Source organism: Notolabrus celidotus, chromosome 17, assembly GCF_009762535.1.
Source record: "Notolabrus celidotus isolate fNotCel1 chromosome 17, fNotCel1.pri, whole genome shotgun sequence".
In the NCBI taxonomy this organism is placed as follows: domain Eukaryota; kingdom Metazoa; phylum Chordata; class Actinopteri; order Labriformes; family Labridae; genus Notolabrus; species Notolabrus celidotus.
In genome coordinates this window covers 18,945,495-18,964,253 of record NC_048288.1, presented here as the reverse complement: position 1 = coordinate 18,964,253, position 18,759 = coordinate 18,945,495, and the positions used below count along the sequence as shown (strand labels likewise).

Below are 18,759 nucleotides of genomic sequence, written 5' to 3'. Positions count from 1 at the left end.
AGCTACAGCTGCTCTGAATTTTTTCACACTGGAAAAAATATCCCTTCAAAAACAAGAAAAAAAAAAACTTACTTCAAGTTTTGCACTGCAAAATTCAAAGTCTTACCAAGTGAAATTGTCTCATTTTTAGTCTAAATGTCTTATCCCACTTAATTTAAGATAAATTAACTTAACAAGTAACATTTGAGCAAGATAGAGGGACTTGTTTTAAGACAATGCATCTTAAATATCTTTTTAAGTCAAACAATCTTGAAATGATCTTTTTTTGAGTTGTAATTTAGAAGAAACAAGGTTTATTTTACATTTCATACATTTTTCAAGCTGAGATCTTATTTTAAGCAGACGGATAATCTTGATTTAAGACAAACCTTTTACTTGATTAAAGTAAATGCGTTTAATTGGATAATCTATCAGAAAAAAGCTCCATTAATAGAAAGAAAGAAAGAAAAGCTGTTTTTTTTAAATGGTGGGTTACAGTTTTCAGGCACTGATTCTTCTAAATCAGATAAAAATATACATCCTCAAACTACATGAAAACAATGAAACACCTGCTTTTGAGCATACCTGGCTTATCCTAAAAAACAACATGACTGAATATTAGTATATCCAGCTCACTATGAGAAGACATTATATCTCAAAATGCTCAAATTAAACTTTGTAATCTTATTTCAAGTACAAGATGGTCTTAAACCTAGAGAAGTGCCGCTATAATACAACTCAAATTAAGGTGAATATATCTCAAATGAAGAAGTTGATATGAAATGTATTAGTGCAAAAATATTTTTTGAGTGAAAAATACTAATTGTTAGCATTCCTGACTTATTCTAAGACACTAAGATTTAAAATACTGGTAAAATATTGCTTAAAATACATTTTCCCTGCTCATTTTAAAATCACAGTTTTCTAAATATTACGTCTTATTTGAAGAAATCCTACAAAGCAAATCTTTACCTGTTCTATTGGCAGATAATTTAGCTTATTTCAAGGTAAAAGTACCTTGAAATACGTTTTTTTTCTTGTTTTTGGAGGGGCATTTTTTCCAGTGTACATCTTTTTTGTGATAACTTTTAGGTGACTTCCAAGATTTGTTGTGTTAAAACTGGACTATTTTCCTCCTCTCTGAATACTTGCAGCACATGTTTTGTAAGCTGCAATCATATTATCCTCCATGTTTAATTCTTTCACCATGATTTAAAATCTCTTCTGTGTACTGATATACTTTCCTCCCGATGTTCCCTCATTATGACTCCTACATGGGAGTGTACAGTTAAAATTGAGTGTGTAATGCATGAATGAACCTCAGCTTTGTTATTCTACCCACTGAAGATTATAGAAAGATGGCTCCCCTTATGGTATGACTATCACTAAATTATACCTGCTGTATCTCAATGATTGGTGATAGAGTTTCAGAGATAATAGTGTGTATGCTCTGCCCAACATGTATTCAGTCCTCCTTGTCTCAGCCTTCTTTAGTGGTCACATGTAAGCCTCTTGTGATCTCATATGAGATGGTGATGGGCTTACATGTCAGGGTTGGGGGGGCTTTTCTCTGTGCAAGAGTATTAGTGGAGCTAAAAGCAGGAATACCACAGAGACCTCTCAGCTCCACCGGAGTCACTTTAGTCTCTATATAGTCACCTGCAGATGGAGAAGCAGATGCACCCTTGAGTTTTTCAGCATGTTTGCAAAGTTTAAGGGGATCCTCAGTGGCCCACAGGTGCCACAAGCTTCAGGGACCACTGGAGCGGGCTCTAACCCAGTTCCAGCAGCAACACCGGCTCCTGCTCCAGCTGCAACACCAGCTCCAGCTCCAGCCAAGGTACAGTAGGTTTTATTATCTTAGCAAAACCGTAAGGTTTTTATTCAGTCAGTTTGTGTTTACATGCTTCTGAATTGATGCAAAAGCTATCCCTCTTCACAGAAAGACCAGGCATAGACCATACTCTCTGATGCTATTTACCAAGACTTAATACTAATTCACCAACTACTACTAAGAAGTAACAACATTACCAAGAAGCAACAACATTACCAAGAAAATCTTGTTAACAGGAAGTGACCTAAAGCAAGCAGGCTAGGAGGCAAGGAGGCAAGGAGGCAAGCAGGCAGGCAGGCAGGCAGGCAGGCAGGCAGGCAGGCAGGCAGGCAGGCAGGCAGGCAGGCAGGCAGGCAGGCAGGCAGGCAGGCAGGCAGGCAGGCAGGCAGGCTTTAATTGTAAAAAGACTGATGGTAAAATTGAACTGCCAGTTAGAGTCAGGCAACAATCTACAAGAGACAAGAGAACACAAGAACTCAGAGCCAGTTCCCCCAGCAGTCTTAGCCTATAGCATCATAACTGAGATATGGTCCAAGCCTGACCCAGCACTAACTATAACCTTTATCAAAAAGGATCGTTTTTCTTAAAAGTAGAGAGGGTGTCTGCCTCCTAGACCCTGACTGGTGGATTATTCAAAAAGGAGAGGGGTCTGATAACTGAAGGTTCGACCTCCCATACTACTTTTGGAGACAAGAGATACAATGAGCAGGCTGAAGAGTCTTTAGGGACTTATGAGGGCAGCCTGATAAAAGGGAAATACAATAATCCAACCTAGAGGTAATGGATGCATGGACTAGTTTTACTTCATCAATCTGAGACAGGATGGGTCTGATTTTTGATACTACATAGGTTAAAAAAAAAAAGGCTGTCCTTGAAGTGTGTTAAATGTTGGAGTTGAGGTACAAATCCTGATCAGATAGGACTCCCAGATTCCTAACAGTGATAACAGTGGTGCTGGATGCCAGACAGATGCCATCTAAGATAGTTATATCGTTAGAGAGAGTCTCTGGGGTGTTCAGGGTCAAGAACAATAACTTCAGTCATTCTGAGTAAGGAAGGAAAAATGTCTTGTCATCCATGTCTATGTCTTTATGGCATGCTTCCAGTTTAGTTTCTCCGACTGGTTTCATCTGGCTTCACTGGTAAATATAATTGAGTGTCATCTGTATAACAGTGAAAATGTACAGTTCCACCTCAGGATGATACCTAGAGGAAGCATATATAAGGTGAAAAAAATCCATCAGAGCACTGAATCTTGTGGGACTCCATGACTAATATTGGTGTGCTCAAAAGACTTTCAAAAGCATTGCAGTTTTGCAAGGGACTTCACTAAATGTAATATTTGTGACAGTTTCTCTAGGTCATGCTATGACATCTACAGCCCATGGTAGAACCATCTCCGCAACTCCAGCCATAGATTTTGTTTTTTCCTTGAACATTTGCAGTAAACTCTCCAAAACCAATCATCACAAGTTGTCCAGCAAGTCGCCATGTTTGTTTATTCTGAATGACGTTTGACTGTGAGAGATTTTGGTAGATTTCCAGTTTAGAGAGTGTGGACTCTGGTCAAAAGTGAATGAATCTGTTATTGGGGGCTATGTTTATCATATTATTTGTTGTCATGTGTCGGCCTCTCACATTTTCAACATCTGTTCAGAGTTATAAAATCTGTCAGTGTGAGCCAGAATGGAAAGACTCCCTGAAGAAGCCAAGTCAGAATGAGGTTGAAAAGTCAGGTCCATGGTCCACACAAAGAAGGTCTGTAGGGTCCTGAGGTGGCAGGGCAGGGAGTTCCACAGACATGGTGTAGCAACACAGAAGGCCCAGTCTCCCATGGTCCGGAGCTTGGTTCTGGGAGGGTGGAGGAGGTTTTGATGTGCAGAGAGTGAATTCCAGGTTGGAGTTTGCTGGGTGAGGAGTTCTTTGAGGTATGGTGGGCGTTTCCATAGATGCACTGATGGGTGATGACAGCGACTTTGTAGTTTATTCTTGCGGTGATTGGAAGCCAGTGAAGTGACTCTGAGTAGGATCCTGGCAGCGAGGTTCTGAATTAGTTGGAGTTTTTGAAGACTTTTGCTGGGGCTCCCAATGAGGAGGGCATTGCAGTAGTTGAGTAGTCGAGTCTGGAGGAGATGAAGGCGTGGACAAGCTTTCAGCATCAGATACGGTGAGGGAGGGGCGGAGTCTGGCAATGTTCCTTAAGTGGAAGAAGCAGGATTTGCAGAGATGTTAAAGGTGACATATCACGCTTTTTTCATCAATACATATCGGTCTAAGAGTTCCCCAAAACATGTCTTTAACGTTTATGCTCAAAAAAACACTTTGAAATCAGATTTCACCTTTCTGAAGGATTGGTCACAGATTCTGTGTTACTTGTTGTTTTATTTGTCAGTATGTCGACGTGTGTCTTAGTACACAGCTACAGCTACAGCTACGACATTAAGCTATGTGGCTATGCTAACTAGCGCTAGCACTTTTCCATGAAAAATAAAAATCATCCACTAGATCTTCAAATCTGCAGACGTGGGGAGTAAAACCGACCTCTGTGTTTATTAAGACAGCCTACAACTAGCATGCCTCCGTCCTAAGCTCCTTGTTAGCACACATTTGTGCAGGTAATGAAAAACGGAGGAGGAGTTGAGTTGTATTTTATACAGTCTATGGGCTGAACAAGCTCCGAGCTCTGACTCCGTGACAGACCGGATATTGTTGTGACGTCACAAAAACACGGAAGTCTGAAACGGCTCGTTTCACACACATTTACAGAAAGGTGTAGAAATCAGAACAGGGGCAGAATGGATTTTTTTCATTCTCGGGGTGTTCGTAGACATGCCAGGGAAACATATTTCAGGTAGAGAACCATTAAAAAGTTGATTTTGCATAATATGTCACCTTTAAATGTGGTTGTCAAAGGTTAGGTGAGGGTCCAATCTCACACCGAGGTTGGTGACAGTATGTGAAATGGGGATGGATTGTCCAGTAAAGGTGATGGTGGTTATGGAGGATGATTGGACCTGGTGGGGGGTGCCAACAAGTAAGGCTTCGGATTTAGAGCAGTTGAGTTGAAGGCTCTAAATCCAACATTTGCTGAACTATTTAGTTTTGTAGTGTACCCTAAACATTTAGTTTAGTTCAGAAAGTCTATTGGAGTAAATAAAACTGTACATTCGTAAACAGGAATATCTGTTTTAAAGGATAATGTAAAGGTAAATTTGAAACAGTTAAGAGTGGGAGGTTATAACTTTTGTTGTATGATTATATAATTCAAGAAAGCTGGTCTAGGATTCTTGTTTTTGGAGACTTTTGGGCAGACCAAGGGAGAGTCTGTTAGTGTGGTGTATCATATTGAGTAAGTGAATGAAATTTTCTTTTTTTAAACTGCTGTTTTATTGATAAAGATAAAGAGTGTCTCAGAGGTTGTTTAATTCCTCTGTGATCGACTCTTCATTTTGAGTCAGCAGCAGTAGTTGCGACATGACAAAGTGACATTAAAAGAAGTTGTATATTTATAAAGCATCAAACCTACAATGATTTGTTTCCACTCAGATCACAGCGGTGATCTCTGCTCTACTCCTCCATCCATTCAGTGTCTCTGTGCTTGAGCCAATAAAGAGCTAAATGAGGTGAAACTACCCAGCAGGCTCTTTAGTACCTCTTTGTCTCAAGCACAGCTTGTGTTTAGTCATTTGTCAAATGGTACTTCACTTCTCTTTAAAAAGACTGAGGTCTGATGGATGAAGAGTCTGACTGAAACACTGGTTTGTGCTGCAGGAGGAGAAACCAGCTGATCAGAAGAATGAGGACAAGAAGGAGGACGAACCTCAGGGTGAGTCATCTCTGTTCAGGAAATAAATCACTGTACGTCTTTCCGTGTTTTGCTTAGTGTCCATCACCTGCTCCACACCTCAACCTGTTCACCAGGTGCATCTTGGGAACACTGGGATGTAACCTGGAGGTCAGAAATATTACTATAAGAAAACAGCGGCGCTATCATCCCCTAGAGTGCATTTCAGTGTTTCTGAGTGTTATCATGAGTAACAAAGTTACTCTTGTGAGTTGATTATGGGATCACTCTGATCACATGGGATCACAATGATCAAATAGAATTACTCTGATCACATGGGATCACTCTGATCACATGGGATCACTCTGATCACTCCTCAGGTATTTCATGTTCATAGCTTCTTTGGGTCTGTAACATAAACATGTTCAATGTGTTTATCTCCATTTCAATTTCTATTGTATCAAATGTTAGGGTCATACAGGCCACAGATAAGGTGATCCATTTGTGTCTAATCAGTCCTGTCGATTCAGATAATATTTCAGATACACAAATACTATGTTATTTTCAGTGAAATAAATAAAGTGACACTAGGTAAATACATTAGATTAAACCAGAGAATAAGGTAAACTGGTGAAATGGGAGGCTTCGCAATGAACACAGAAAACTTCAGTGGCGTAAAAATCTGACGTAAAGCCAACAAAACTCCTCTTTATAGCACAGTTTCAAAAATGTACTGTATGTCTTTTTTTTTACTTAGGAAGGGATGAAGGGGATGTGAGCTGAGCTGCTGCTTATGTTAGCTTGTTTCTAGCTTCTTCTTTTGTAGTTCTGCCACAATCTAGTGGTAGAATTGTATTTTTTGCCTGCATTACAGATGAAATATATGAAAGAGGATAAGGGCCACTGGGAAAAAAAAATGAAGGTACATTTTTTTATTATTATTATTATTATGAGAAAAGTAAGAATTCTAGGATTAAGGTCAGAATTCTGAGATAAAAGTTGGAATTCTGAGATTAAAGTCAGACTTTAATCTCAGAATTCCAACTTTTATCTCAGAATAATAATAATAAAAAACATTTTTAACATTTTTTTTTCCCAGTGGCCCTAATTCTCTTCCTTAGAAATACACTGAGGGATTAAATAAAAAAGGGAGAATAAGTAAATGTATAAATAATTATACTAAGTTTTACTCAGAGTCAGCCTGAACAGCAGCAGCAGCAGCACTTGGTTTGTTGTAGCCTCTGGATGCTTCCTCAGCTTATTCTTCAACACAATTCATTAAGAGACAGAAAAGATTAAAATAAAAAATACATATTTTCCTTTCATTGAATCAACCCCAGCTCCAGCTCCAGCCCCAGCCCCGGCCCAAGCCCCTGCTCCAACCCCGGCCCCAGCTCCAGCAGCAGCTCCAGCAGCAGCTCCAGCGGCCCCAGCTCAGGCTCCTGCAGCAGCTAACCCCGGTCAGCCTGCACCTGAGGGGTAAGAAGACGTGTATCATCACAAACTGTTTGTTCATCCTGATTAGTTCCTTAACATTTAATTCCAGTAGGCAGCTATAATTAAAGAGAGTGGATTGAATGTGTTTATCTGAGCAGTATCTCCCTGAAACTGTGTCCTGCCAAACTCTGCCTCCACAGAGCACTCTCACATTAATCAGCCAGCAGAGATCATTAATTAGATTCAGGCTGAGGCAGCAGAGACAGAGATAGCCCTCAGAGATGGACGCAGCATGTGGGATGTTGATCCTCTGCTGTAACATGCATATTAACCGAGGGACGGTCTGAAAGTGGATTAAAAGCTTTTCAGCTTTTGGGCTTAAAGCGGCTCACTGAGGCTGATTCTGGAGCAGCAGAGGAGGCGTTGAGGCGACACACTCAGGTGTAAACACAGGTTACTATTCTACATGAGGAGAAGTGCTGGCCTGGTTTAATCAGTGAGAAGAATGAGGAGTGATGGAGAGAGATGGAGGCTTTATGTGCAGCACAGTTAGAGGTCTGAGCCTACAGATTGAGTTATATGAGGAATAAATGGACTGTGGGTGTTAGTTGGGAGTTTAAAGGTGGTGCTTTTATTCAGCACTGTGTTATAGATGACTGTGTCTGCTGATGAAACAGTTTGCAAAAACAGATAGTTGTGCAATTTTAAACGATCGCACTAGTTTTATTGACATTTACTGCCAGTAATAAAAAGACAGAGTTTGATAATTGTTTGATATGTTTATGGTGTAGTCTCAAAAAATAGTCCTGAAATAAATCCTCTCTCATGACGGTGAAATCATTCAGCTTTCATTTAAACTCTAACAGAGAGCAAGGGGCGGGTCCATGGGGTGCCTTGGGGTGGCCATCATAGACATATAAAGAATAGACGCTGCATTGGCTGCTGGGGCGCAAGAAATACGGCTGCCATATTGGTCCGGTCATCCTACCCATGATCCTACCTGTAAACGTAAACTGAAGCAGCAGAGACTTCAAGATGCCAGAGCACTGTGTGGCAAAATACCTATCATACATCACATATATTACATATCAGAATATTCTATTACTGTTAAGCCCACTATGAATATTAAAATCTGCCAAACCATGTGTCCTGTATCATACCTACATGTATGACGTTTGCAGAAGAAAAAAAAACCTGCATGAAAATCAGTTTAGTATTCAGCGAGTTAGGATTGATTATATGCGCTGACACTTAACTGCGCCTGCCAAACAGATTACACTGAGTGGAGCGGGTGACCGGACCAAGATGGCGGCCCCACGGCTCGTCAGTGCCAATAGGTAGTAGCGGTCGATGCGGCGTCTACTCTATGTATGTCTATGGTGGCCATGGTCCCTTTGAAATGTGATGGGCCAGCCCAGATGCATGTGCAGACATACTTCACGCCATCGCTACAAAAGTCAGGGTCCCTGTTTGGCCACCACAGTCAAAAGAGTCTTGACAGCTCCCTGCTGATTAATATTGATCTTTTCAAACATTTTTATGCAGTTTAACTACTTCATGTGCATCATTTGGATCATTGTAACTCTATTTATCACTATTCTTTACTGACTTTGCAAATCTGTCATCGATTTCTGCAGAAAGACTCAGCAGATGAATCCAGAATGAGAGTGCTTCTTTGATGAAATATAATACTCTTGAACTACATTTTGCAGATGATGCTTTCACAGTTTAAATGAACTAATATTTTAAATATGGGGCCCTTGTATCTTTACAGTGTAGGATGAGTTCCTTTCCTGCAGGGAATTATCTGGCACCAAGTAATTGCCAGATCTTTCAGTAAACTGCTTTACAGTTCAGACCCTCAAACAACTTCCACGGTCTCAGAGAGAGCAGACAAGGTTAATAAAACGTTTCTACAACATGCAATGTCAGTCTCTGGAGCACATCCGCTCGTCCTCTGTAAAGGGTGACACCTGCCTAATTGTGAATCTGAAGGTTAGCATGTTTTCTGCATCAGTATTTGTGATGATGGTTTCTTTGTCAGAGTTTTTTGAGAACAGCAACATTTGTTCATATCTGTAAAAAGGAGCCATTTTTACAGATAGCTTAGCTTATAGCATTGCTTTTGTTGGGAGGGTTCATAAGGATGAGATTAGAAAGACAGTTTGTCATCTTTGTTTGATCATGGGGATTCTGAGTGAAGGGCAGATTGAGGCGGTGCCTGCTTCCGTGTCTGCACAGACAGTTGTCCAGACTGCAAGTTTAACTTTAGAGCAGTAGAGGGAGCTATTGTTTTGCAGTTTGAGCAAGAGAAGCTACTTTGCAACATGAAGAGGGATGAGAGGCATGAGTTGGAGAAAGTGGAGCACTTAGAGTCACTTAGAGTTAAGTTAGAGTTAAAGCAGTCAAGCTTTCTCTGGGGGCCCCGGTGCCTCCACTGGCTCTGCACCTGGTGGTTTTGTTGTTGCTGCTTACTTGTGTGTAATTCTTACATTTAATTCAATTCAATTCAATTCAAAACTTTTATTTATTCTCGAAAAGACATTGAGGTTTCCCTTATTTCCAATGTCATCGAGATCACAGGCACATTAGAAACAGCAAACAAACACACACAATCATTCACAAAATAATACATTAATTAAAACAGATACAATTTGAGACACAGTGGTCAGAGATCAAGGTCTTAAACTCTGCAAAAGAGGGAATGGATGTCAGCTTTAAAGTCTGTTGGAGGGTATTCCATGATTAAGGGGCTTCAATGGAAAATGCTAATCGACCCTGATTCTTTGTTCACTCTGTTGGATGTTGATGCTTAAAACTGTCTGGATTGTGTAATGCTAAGTGTTGCTTCTAATTTGCAAGATACAAATATTTCCCTCTCTTAGAACAAACAGCTCAATACAGAGCCACAGCCTTCAGGTTATATTGCATTTGAGTCTCTCTTGAAGTGATAAGACTTTCTGCCACCAGAGGGCAGTCTCAGCTGGAGTTACACTCACTTTTGTGTCCTTACAATCCCAACCATACAGTCTACGATCCAAACGTGTTGTAAGGGCATGGTAACACATGTAACATGGTACGGAAAGTTAAACAGTGAGTGACTCAGTGTTGTCATCATCTCAGAGTCCAGATGTTGTTTCTCCACCATCACATCAAAATCTAACAACTTTACTCTCTTTCATACGACACTGTCCATCTATTATTAATATACATATAGTTAAAAGTTTCAGTTGTGTTTAGAAACTGTGTGATGTGTGTGTTTTCAGACAGGAGGCTGACCCTCCTCCTCCTCCCCTTCCCATCGTCATCAACAAATACTCAGATGAGCAGCTACGGATGATCATCACCCGGATGAGAGAGAGGCTTGAGCTGTACAGGGAGAAGGCGCTGGATAAAAATGCCTCATCCCCAGAGATCAGCCCTCCTGTCAGTGAGTACAGCTACACAACACAGCTGGGACATTAATTCAGTTTTACATAAGGCAAAGTCTTAGACATCAATAGAGCTCAATAAAAAAGCTCCAAAAGAAAGGAAAAAGCCTCATACTGTATATCCCTCTGAATCTGATTTATGATACATGACAGTCTGACCTGCATACACTTCCTTTTTGAAAATTGTCATTCATCATTGATGCACATCATTGCACTTTTACAAACATCTGATACGTCTTAAACTCTAGACGTAGTCTAGACACACGGTCCAAAAGGTCAGGCTTCCTTTAAGTCTGCTGAACTCCTGCAGGGTCAAAGGTCACGGGTGAAAGCTTCCTGAAAATATATCAGACTGCACTGTGATGGTTAGGACAACTCTCTCAGCAGCGTAGATCAGGCTCTTTGCAGACCTGCTGTCTTTTTATAGCTGCAGACGTTCTGAACAACAAAGGGTCAGTTTTAATGCAGTTCCATCTGCCACAGGAGATGTATATCTAAATAGTAACTTAAATATTGGAACGTAAAATAAGTATGCTGCATGGCTTATTTTATCCCAACACTGCCAGTCTGGCTGATCAAAAGGCCAAGATGGCCACTGAAGTCACAACATCAAGATACACTTTGGAGTAGCTTTGGTGTCCATCTTGGATTTTCAAGCAGCCAATCAGGCAGATTCTATGACAACTGAGGAAAACAAATCACTGAAGGTTCATGTCATGTTTGCAGTTTTGAGGAACAGTAATGTTACACTGGAAAACATGCCCCTCAAAAGTAGGTGTTTCATTGTTTTCATGTAGTTTGAGGATGTATATTTTTATCTGATTTAGAAGAAACAGTGCCTGAAAACTGTAACCCACCCTTAAAAAAAAAAAAAAATTCTTTCTTTCTTTCTTTTATCAATTGAGCTGTTTTCTGATAGATTCTCCAATAAAATGCATTTACTTAAATCAAGTAAAGGGTTTGTCTTAAATCAAGATTATCCGTCTTCTACAAATAAGATCTCAGCTTAAAAAATGTATGAAATGTAAAATAAACCTTGTTTTTTTCTAAATTACAACTCAAAACAAGATCATTTCAAGATTGTTTGACTTAACAAGATATTTAAGATGCTTTGTCTTAAAACAAGTCCCTCTATCTTGCTCAAATGTTACTTGTTAAGTAAATGTATCTTAAATCAAGTGGGATAAGACATTTTGACTAAAAATGAGACAATTTCAATAAAAGGAAAAAAGCTCCAAAAGAAAGGAAAAAAGCCTCATACTGTTTATCCCTCTGAATCTGATTTATGATACATGACAGCCTGACATGAAAAATGAGACAATTTCAATAAAAGGAAAAAAGCTCTTATTAGCTCTCATGTTTAGTTTTAGAACAGCATTAACAAGGACATGCTAAAATATAAAACTACATATTTTTATAGATAACTTTGATTTCGTGTCAGCTCAGTCTGGGTCAAATTTTAAACATCTGGGATGAACACATTTAGAGCAAGTAAGTTTCATTTTTAAAAATCTAACCTGGACCAGCATGAGGTTATTAATTGGATGATAAAACAGCAGACAGTGAATATTTAAAATGCTTTCCATGTCTGGACTCACTCAGTCCTGTTATCATTCTTTCAGCCCCTGTGCTCCGTAAAGACCACTACGCTAAAGTCATAGAGGAAAGGATGAGGCAGGCAGAGGAGGACCGGATAAAGAAGGAGGAGGCCGACAAAAAGAAAAAAGAGGAGCAGGAGAAGAAGAAGCAGGAGACCGAGCAGAAGAAGAAGGAAGAGGAGGAGAAGAAGAAAGCAGAGATGGAGGAGAAGAAGAAAGAGAAGAAAGACATAAAGATCCAGTTAAAAGAGGCCTACTGGTCCACGGTGGACATAGTCCTGAAGCCGATAGAGGACCAGATGGACTCGGTTCTGGGTTCTACCATGGACCCATTCACAGACCGGCGCTACGTCGCCTGGCTCAGCCTGGTCACTCTGGCCTTCAACTATAATACCTGGTTCATCACAGCCCGTCTCTGCTTCCCCTACCACACTGAGGAGGCCATCCCGTGCTGGTTTGTTCTGGATCTGCTGGCAGACCTAATCTACCTCTCAGACTCAATCATCTTCCAGGCCCGTAAACAGTTCGTCAAAGCAGGAGACATTGTAGTAAGTCTGAAGAAACCAACATTTGTACCTGGGTTAGGTCATTCGAACCATTAACCTGGATTAAGATGATCTGGATTAGTTGATCCACTTTTTCCTATACCAGATCTTGACTGGATCAACCTTTTACGAACACAGACTTGCCAGATAATGAAATCCTGATTTCCAAAGCTGTAAATGGGACTACATGTTTTGTCCACATTCACACAAACTGGAAAATATCTAGAAGATGACCGAAGTAAAGCCATCAGTGTAAAAGTGGCCAGACTAAAAGTTAGGACGACCATACTCAAAAGTTTTGAACAACACTGGAGATTTGATCAGTATTAAAAAACCTATTGTATCATCTGATCTGATCAAGTTTTTCAGTCCATAAATTTCCAGTGAATCACAGTGCCCTGGATTTTCAAATCATGACAGGTATTGTTTTCTTCTTCCAGAAAGACCGGGCAATGACGAAGAAGAACTACAGAGACTCAGATAGATTCATGGTTTGTAGCTTCATCACTCCAAACATCTGAATACACTCACCTCAGTGATCTTACATGTTTCTGTCCTCACAGATGGACACAGTGGCCCTCATCCCCTTCGACCTGCTCTACCTGCAGTTTGGGTTTAAATCCATCTTCAGGGCCAACCGCCTGCTGAAGGTGAGTCTCCCCAGGTGTCAGGTCACCTCAGTGAACATCCTATTGGAGCTTCATTAACATGTTAATGTTTGCTCTTCAGGCAGATACGTTCTTTGAGTTCAGTGACCGTCTGGAGAGCATCATGGCCAAAGCTTACATCTGGAGGTGAGTCACATCAAATCAGCTAACACCTGGGATAATGACAGTTTGGTTCTTTTCTCACATTTTTGAGAAAAATCTGGAAACATAGGAGGGCTAAGACCAGAGTTAAGCTTTTATCACATGACCTGATGTAATAAAATCTGTCACAAGAAATAAGATAATTAAGTTAAACGGGAATCTTTTACAAGAATGGCACTGTCTTCATGACTGCTATCATTGATTTGTGGTCTTCACTTTTAAAGCCTCAGGTTCAGGAACACGGCTTTCAGCTTTTGGCCTTATCAAAACTGCTGAAGGAGTTTTTGAAATGCTTCTGAAACAGATTGAAATTGATACAGATGCCTCTTTATTTCTAACAAAAGCATCAGGAATAAGACTGATTAATTTTACATCGTGATACTAATACCTGACACCACTGTGAGGGGGTCACTTTCTGACCAGAGGATTGAGGGCCGGCTAAGCAGCCTCTCTTTACATTTTCAGCGGCAAAGATTCACAATAAGTGACAGATCTGACTTTAAAAATAAACAGCTGGAGAATAATCTTTTTAAGGACCATTCTTCTACGGTAGCCCAAAAAAGACAAACCAAGGGAGGGCCATGTGTGTCTTATAACAGCAACAGGTTCTTCTACAGACGTCAGAGGATTAGATCTGCAATCTCACCACTTTGTTTTCCCGTCAGAGTAATTCGGACCATCGGATATCTTCTCTTCATGCTGCACCTCAACGCCTGCTTCTACTACGTGGCCTCTGACTATCAGGGCATTGGGAAAACCAAATGGGTCTACTCTGGTCTGGGCAGTGCGTGAGTACAGAAACATTTATATCTGGCATCTTTTTGGAGTTTATAATATCACATGCTGGTAAAAAATCTGATCTTAAGTTAGATGAAGCACCATGACTAAAGTATTTCTACTGTTGACCCTGAGTAAAGTTAAAATAAATACTCATACTTCTGTCTCATTTCAATGGGGATTTTTTTTAAAAGCCTCAATTATATTTCTTTAGGATATGTGACACAACAGAATATCACAATCAATCTGGCTTCAAATGATTTTTCCTCTGTTTTTGTGGAATTGTGAAAGTAATTCAAACCCAGCATTATATTTGTGTTACACAAACACACCCACACAGAAACAGACTTCTCCATGGTTTACATATCCAGAGCCGATCACTAGCTCTACTTTCTGTGCTGCTGCTGCAGTTACCTCAGCTGCTTCTTCTATGCGGAGAAGTCCCTTCTGATGATCGCTGAGCTGCCTGTTCCTGACTGCATGTTCGGACAGATCTTTCAGATGACTAACTACCTTTTTGGGGCTTTCTTTATGTCCATCATTCTGGGACAGGTAGTCCTTTGTCATATTTCAGTCTTGTTTTGTGGTGTTTGTGTGTGACATTTTGCAGTAAGACGTCAAGGGGAACTTGAAAAGGAGGAATACCTTATGTACCCATACACAGTTACTTCATCTTGTTGGTCCACAAACAAACTGGTGACAGGTAAATCAGTCTTTGACAGCCTCTCTGACCCCAACCTCTCCACAGGTACCTGCGCTGTTACTACTTTGCTGTCCGCAGTCTGATCAACATTGGGGGTCTACCTGAACCCCACACTGTCTTTGAGATTGCCTTTCAGATGACAAACTTTTTCACGGGTGTCTTTGTGTTCTCCAGTTTGATTGGACAGGTAAAAAAAAAAAGAGCAAAGTCACCTCGTAGCGTCAGAGTCCCAGCATGGATAGAAACTAGCACCTCTACATCAGCATGTCATCACCTTTTTCATCCGACTGTCTCATTGAAGTAGTGATGTAGAGATAGATGATTGAACCTTGTCAAACTGACACTCATCTCAGTCTCACTAACATCCCGTCCTCCATGTCTAGCCTCTCATTGGTTCCCTGTGAAGTCTTGACTGGTAGTAAACATGTTAAATGTGCTAAACGAGATATCTAAACATGTAAGGAATTACATTTTTAAATAATCACATTTTGTCCTATACACCAGATGAGAGACGTCATCGGTGCAGCCACAGCAGGTCAGACCTACTTCAGGTCCTCCATGGACAACACTGTGTCTTACATGGTGAAAAACCGCATCCCCTCCATGGTCCAGAACAGAATCCGCACCTGGTACACCTACACCTGGGACGCTCAGGGCATGTTGGGTCAGTACCTTAGGATTTTTCCCCCTCCTGCAGGTCCTGAGCTGTTTGACTTTATGTTTAACTCTGCCCCTCTCTGTTATCTTTGTTTCCAGATGAGTCTGAGCTGCTGGATAAGATGCCTCTGGTGATGAGAACCGCCATCGCTGTGGACATTAACCTGACAACTTTCCAGAAAATCGATCTGTTCAAGGTGTGTGTTAAAGAAACATAACAGAAAAACACACATCCTGCAGTTTGGACATGGAGTAAATCAACATGATGTTCCTCCTGCAGGGCTGTGACCAGCAGATGTTGGTGGACATGTTGCTGAGGCTCAAATCCATCATCTATCTACCTGGAGACTTTGTCGTTAAGAAAGTAAGTGCTTGATCTCAGAAATCCAGATCAGGACCAGAACATGCGTCAGGATCCTTTCCTGACACTTAACCAAAAACTTTAGTAGCAAAAACTGCAGTTTCAAAAAACCTCGAGGAGTTCTCTGGAGAAGATTAGAGGCTGGTGCGCCCAAACCAACCAACAAAATAACACACAAACAATTAAGAAACGAAACAATAATAAAACCCAAACATCATAAGAACTCAGGCAATGACAACCCAACATTTTGTATTTAGACCAACAGGACTGAAAAAATAAGATGATTCAAGATGAAACATTTAAAAGAGATAGATATGATAAGAAGAAATAACAGCGATACAAAAGGATGAAAGTAATGACAAAGAGGGAAAGGCAATATAATGAGATAAAAGTCAGAAAGAGAGAAACAACCAAAAAATTGAACGTTAAAAAATTTTTTTTTTAAATAGTAACACAGAAAAGGAAAGCAGGAAAGGAATTTAAATCAATAATCAAATGTATCAAAGCTAAACTTTGACCCTAATCTGTTTGATTTATTACCCACTGATTGAATGCATGTCTGCCCCCTCCTCTGCAGGGAGACATCGGTAAGGAGATGTACATCATAAAGGGCGGAGCAGTGCAGGTGGTGGGAGGACCTGACAACAGCATTGTGTTTGTCACACTGAAAGCCGGCTGTGTGTTTGGAGAAATCAGGTGAGAAGAATCTGAGGGTGAGTCACTGTGGTGAAGAAAAGAGTCCAGTTTTCTATCCTTGGCTGACTTCAGTAGAGATATTAATTGTGCTCAAAACAAGAAATGCAGTTTTAGACATCACACCTACCAAAACCAGTTTTTAATAACCACTGATCACACCAAATACTGAAGCTGGGGAGATCCTCTTAAGGACGGGGTGTGTCAGTATCTTTAGACTTTTAGACTGAACATATTTCTGATGTTCTCTGTGCAAAAGGATCTGACTGCATCCTCTGTTTATATAGGACCCAGCATAGATCCCTGTGGACACCTGCTGAATCCTGTTATAAAGAGTCCTGTATTCAGTCTGTAGCTCTGTTGTGCATATATGTAGGAGGATTTTAATTTTGGCAGAGGTCTTTTCGGAGGGACTTTATCAAAACATTTTTGATCGTGTACATAAACCATTAAAATTGTCTTCTCTCCAAAACCACTTAACACTCACATTTTCATTACACAGAAGATAACCAAGAGATGGAGAGCACTGGCTGAAAACTGTCATTAATTCAATATTTTATGTTTTAGCCTGTTGCAGTCGTCTAAAGACGGAGGAAACAGGCGAACAGCTAACGTCAAAGCTCATGGCTTCGCTAACCTCTTCGTCCTGGAGAAGAAAGACCTGTTTGACATCCTGGTCCACTACCCTGAGTCTCAGAAAGTCCTGGCCAGGAAGGGCAGGTGAGTCAAAGCCCTGATAGTTTATTCTGGAGTTGTGTAATTATGGTGCAAAACATCCTGTAGTTGATGCAGAACTTCACAACTGAGAAAGACAGCATGCAAAGGCTTGATGTCATGATGAAATTTCACTATGAAAGAGGTTGTCTGTTTTGGTTGGAGGGTAATGTATTATTGTGTCATCTACATAAGGATGAATGTTACAAGTTTCAAATTTTGTGGCAATTTTATTGGTTTTCAGTGTAAATTGTAGTGGTCCCAGAATTTATTTACCATGTTTCATTTAAAATGAATAAATAATTTAACAGTTAGGAATTTTTCATTTCTATATAAAAGTGATACTGTTGATTTTTCTACCAGTCACCTTTGATAACTGTTTGACTCTGGCAGCACTTATTAACAGCAGTTGTCTTTTTAAATGTGGCTAACAGCTTAAATTATATGAAATAACTTCAACTGCTCTTATTCAGCTGCCTTGTTTGTTTCTCTGTGCTCAGGAAACTGATGAAGTCAAAGGGTCCTGCAGCAGCTAAAGCAGAGGATGAGAAGAAAAAAGGTCTGGCTCTGTTTGGAGTCAAACCTCCAACACCCAAGCTGCTGCGAGCTTTCGGAGGAAACTTAAACAAAGCCATGATTGAGCGAATGAAGGTACAAACACAAACATTTCTATACACATATAAAGTATGTTACACTAATAACACTCATAACACTTATCATGACTTGTAATACCAACCGTGGTTTCTATTTTTTCCCCTCAGGCTGCTGCTTCTGGAAAGTGAGTTTATTTTATGACTCCTTTTTGGGAGTTATTGTACAGCTTTATTTTAAATCTCTGATAATTATTATGTACTGTGTATATATTTCAAAGACTGTTTTCTGTCAGACTGAAACATGAAAAATCAGAGGTAACAAAATATATGACAAAATATTAATCATACAGGTCTTTGCAAAAAGAGAAAAAATGAAGCGGGTATTTTAAAGTCTAAAAGCGTTCCTGTGAATGATGTAGTCTGTGTGATGGCAGTCAGCAGAGTGACTCACCTTTGGTTATGATTTGCAATCTGAGAAGAAGAGTGAAGCAGCATCTGCAGATCTGAGAGAACAAACAGGAGTCAGTACATGTTTGGTTTTATTTAGAAAGGGGTCGTTGACAGTATTTACACCATTGCTGGGGAGCTTATATCCTGTTATAATGTCATACTGCTGTGTTTCAGGTTTATCATTAAAGGTAATCACATTAGGAGTGTGACTAAAATCATAATTTTTCCTCTCAGTCAGCCAATAGAGATACAACAGATAAGGCAGCTATTTATGATGTTGGGCTGTATTTCAAGAAACATGATATACTTGGTAAAATATTAGCTACTATAAGACAACAGCAAATTTTAGCATTGGACCACTTTCTTGGCTACATCACTGTTTGGTTAATTTACA

The 18,759-nt window shown here is 40.1% G+C and overlaps 1 protein-coding gene across 1 annotated transcript; it reads left to right on the top strand.

Moving 5' to 3' along the window:
* Positions 1-1,678: 1,678 nt before the first annotated feature.
* LOC117829336 (cyclic nucleotide-gated cation channel beta-3) lies at positions 1,679-18,104 on the top strand. The gene is made up of 17 exons (XM_034706965.1): positions 1,679-1,819; positions 5,585-5,639; positions 6,881-7,044; positions 10,305-10,464; positions 12,088-12,611; positions 13,049-13,099; positions 13,172-13,262; positions 13,342-13,402; positions 14,083-14,205; positions 14,943-15,084; positions 15,402-15,561; positions 15,654-15,751; positions 15,835-15,918; positions 16,493-16,611; positions 17,176-17,328; positions 17,823-17,973; positions 18,084-18,104. Exons 1-17 carry the CDS (start codon positions 1,679-1,681, stop codon positions 18,102-18,104), a joined length of 2,298 nt encoding a protein of 765 aa, XP_034562856.1.
* The last annotated feature ends 655 nt before the right edge of the window (positions 18,105-18,759 follow it).

Excerpts from the sequence above, each read along its gene's own strand:
- LOC117829336 (XM_034706965.1), top strand. The coding sequence starts at position 1,679 with ATGTTTGCAAAGTTTAAGGGGATCCTCAGTGGCCCACAGGTGCCACAA. Across the intron at positions 1,820-5,584 it reads CAGCTCCAGCTCCAGCCAAG|GAGGAGAAACCAGCTGATCA; the intron begins GTACAGTAGGTT and ends TTTGTGCTGCAG. Across the intron at positions 5,640-6,880 it reads GAAGGAGGACGAACCTCAGG|AGACAGAAAAGATTAAAATA; the intron begins GTGAGTCATCTC and ends CAATTCATTAAG.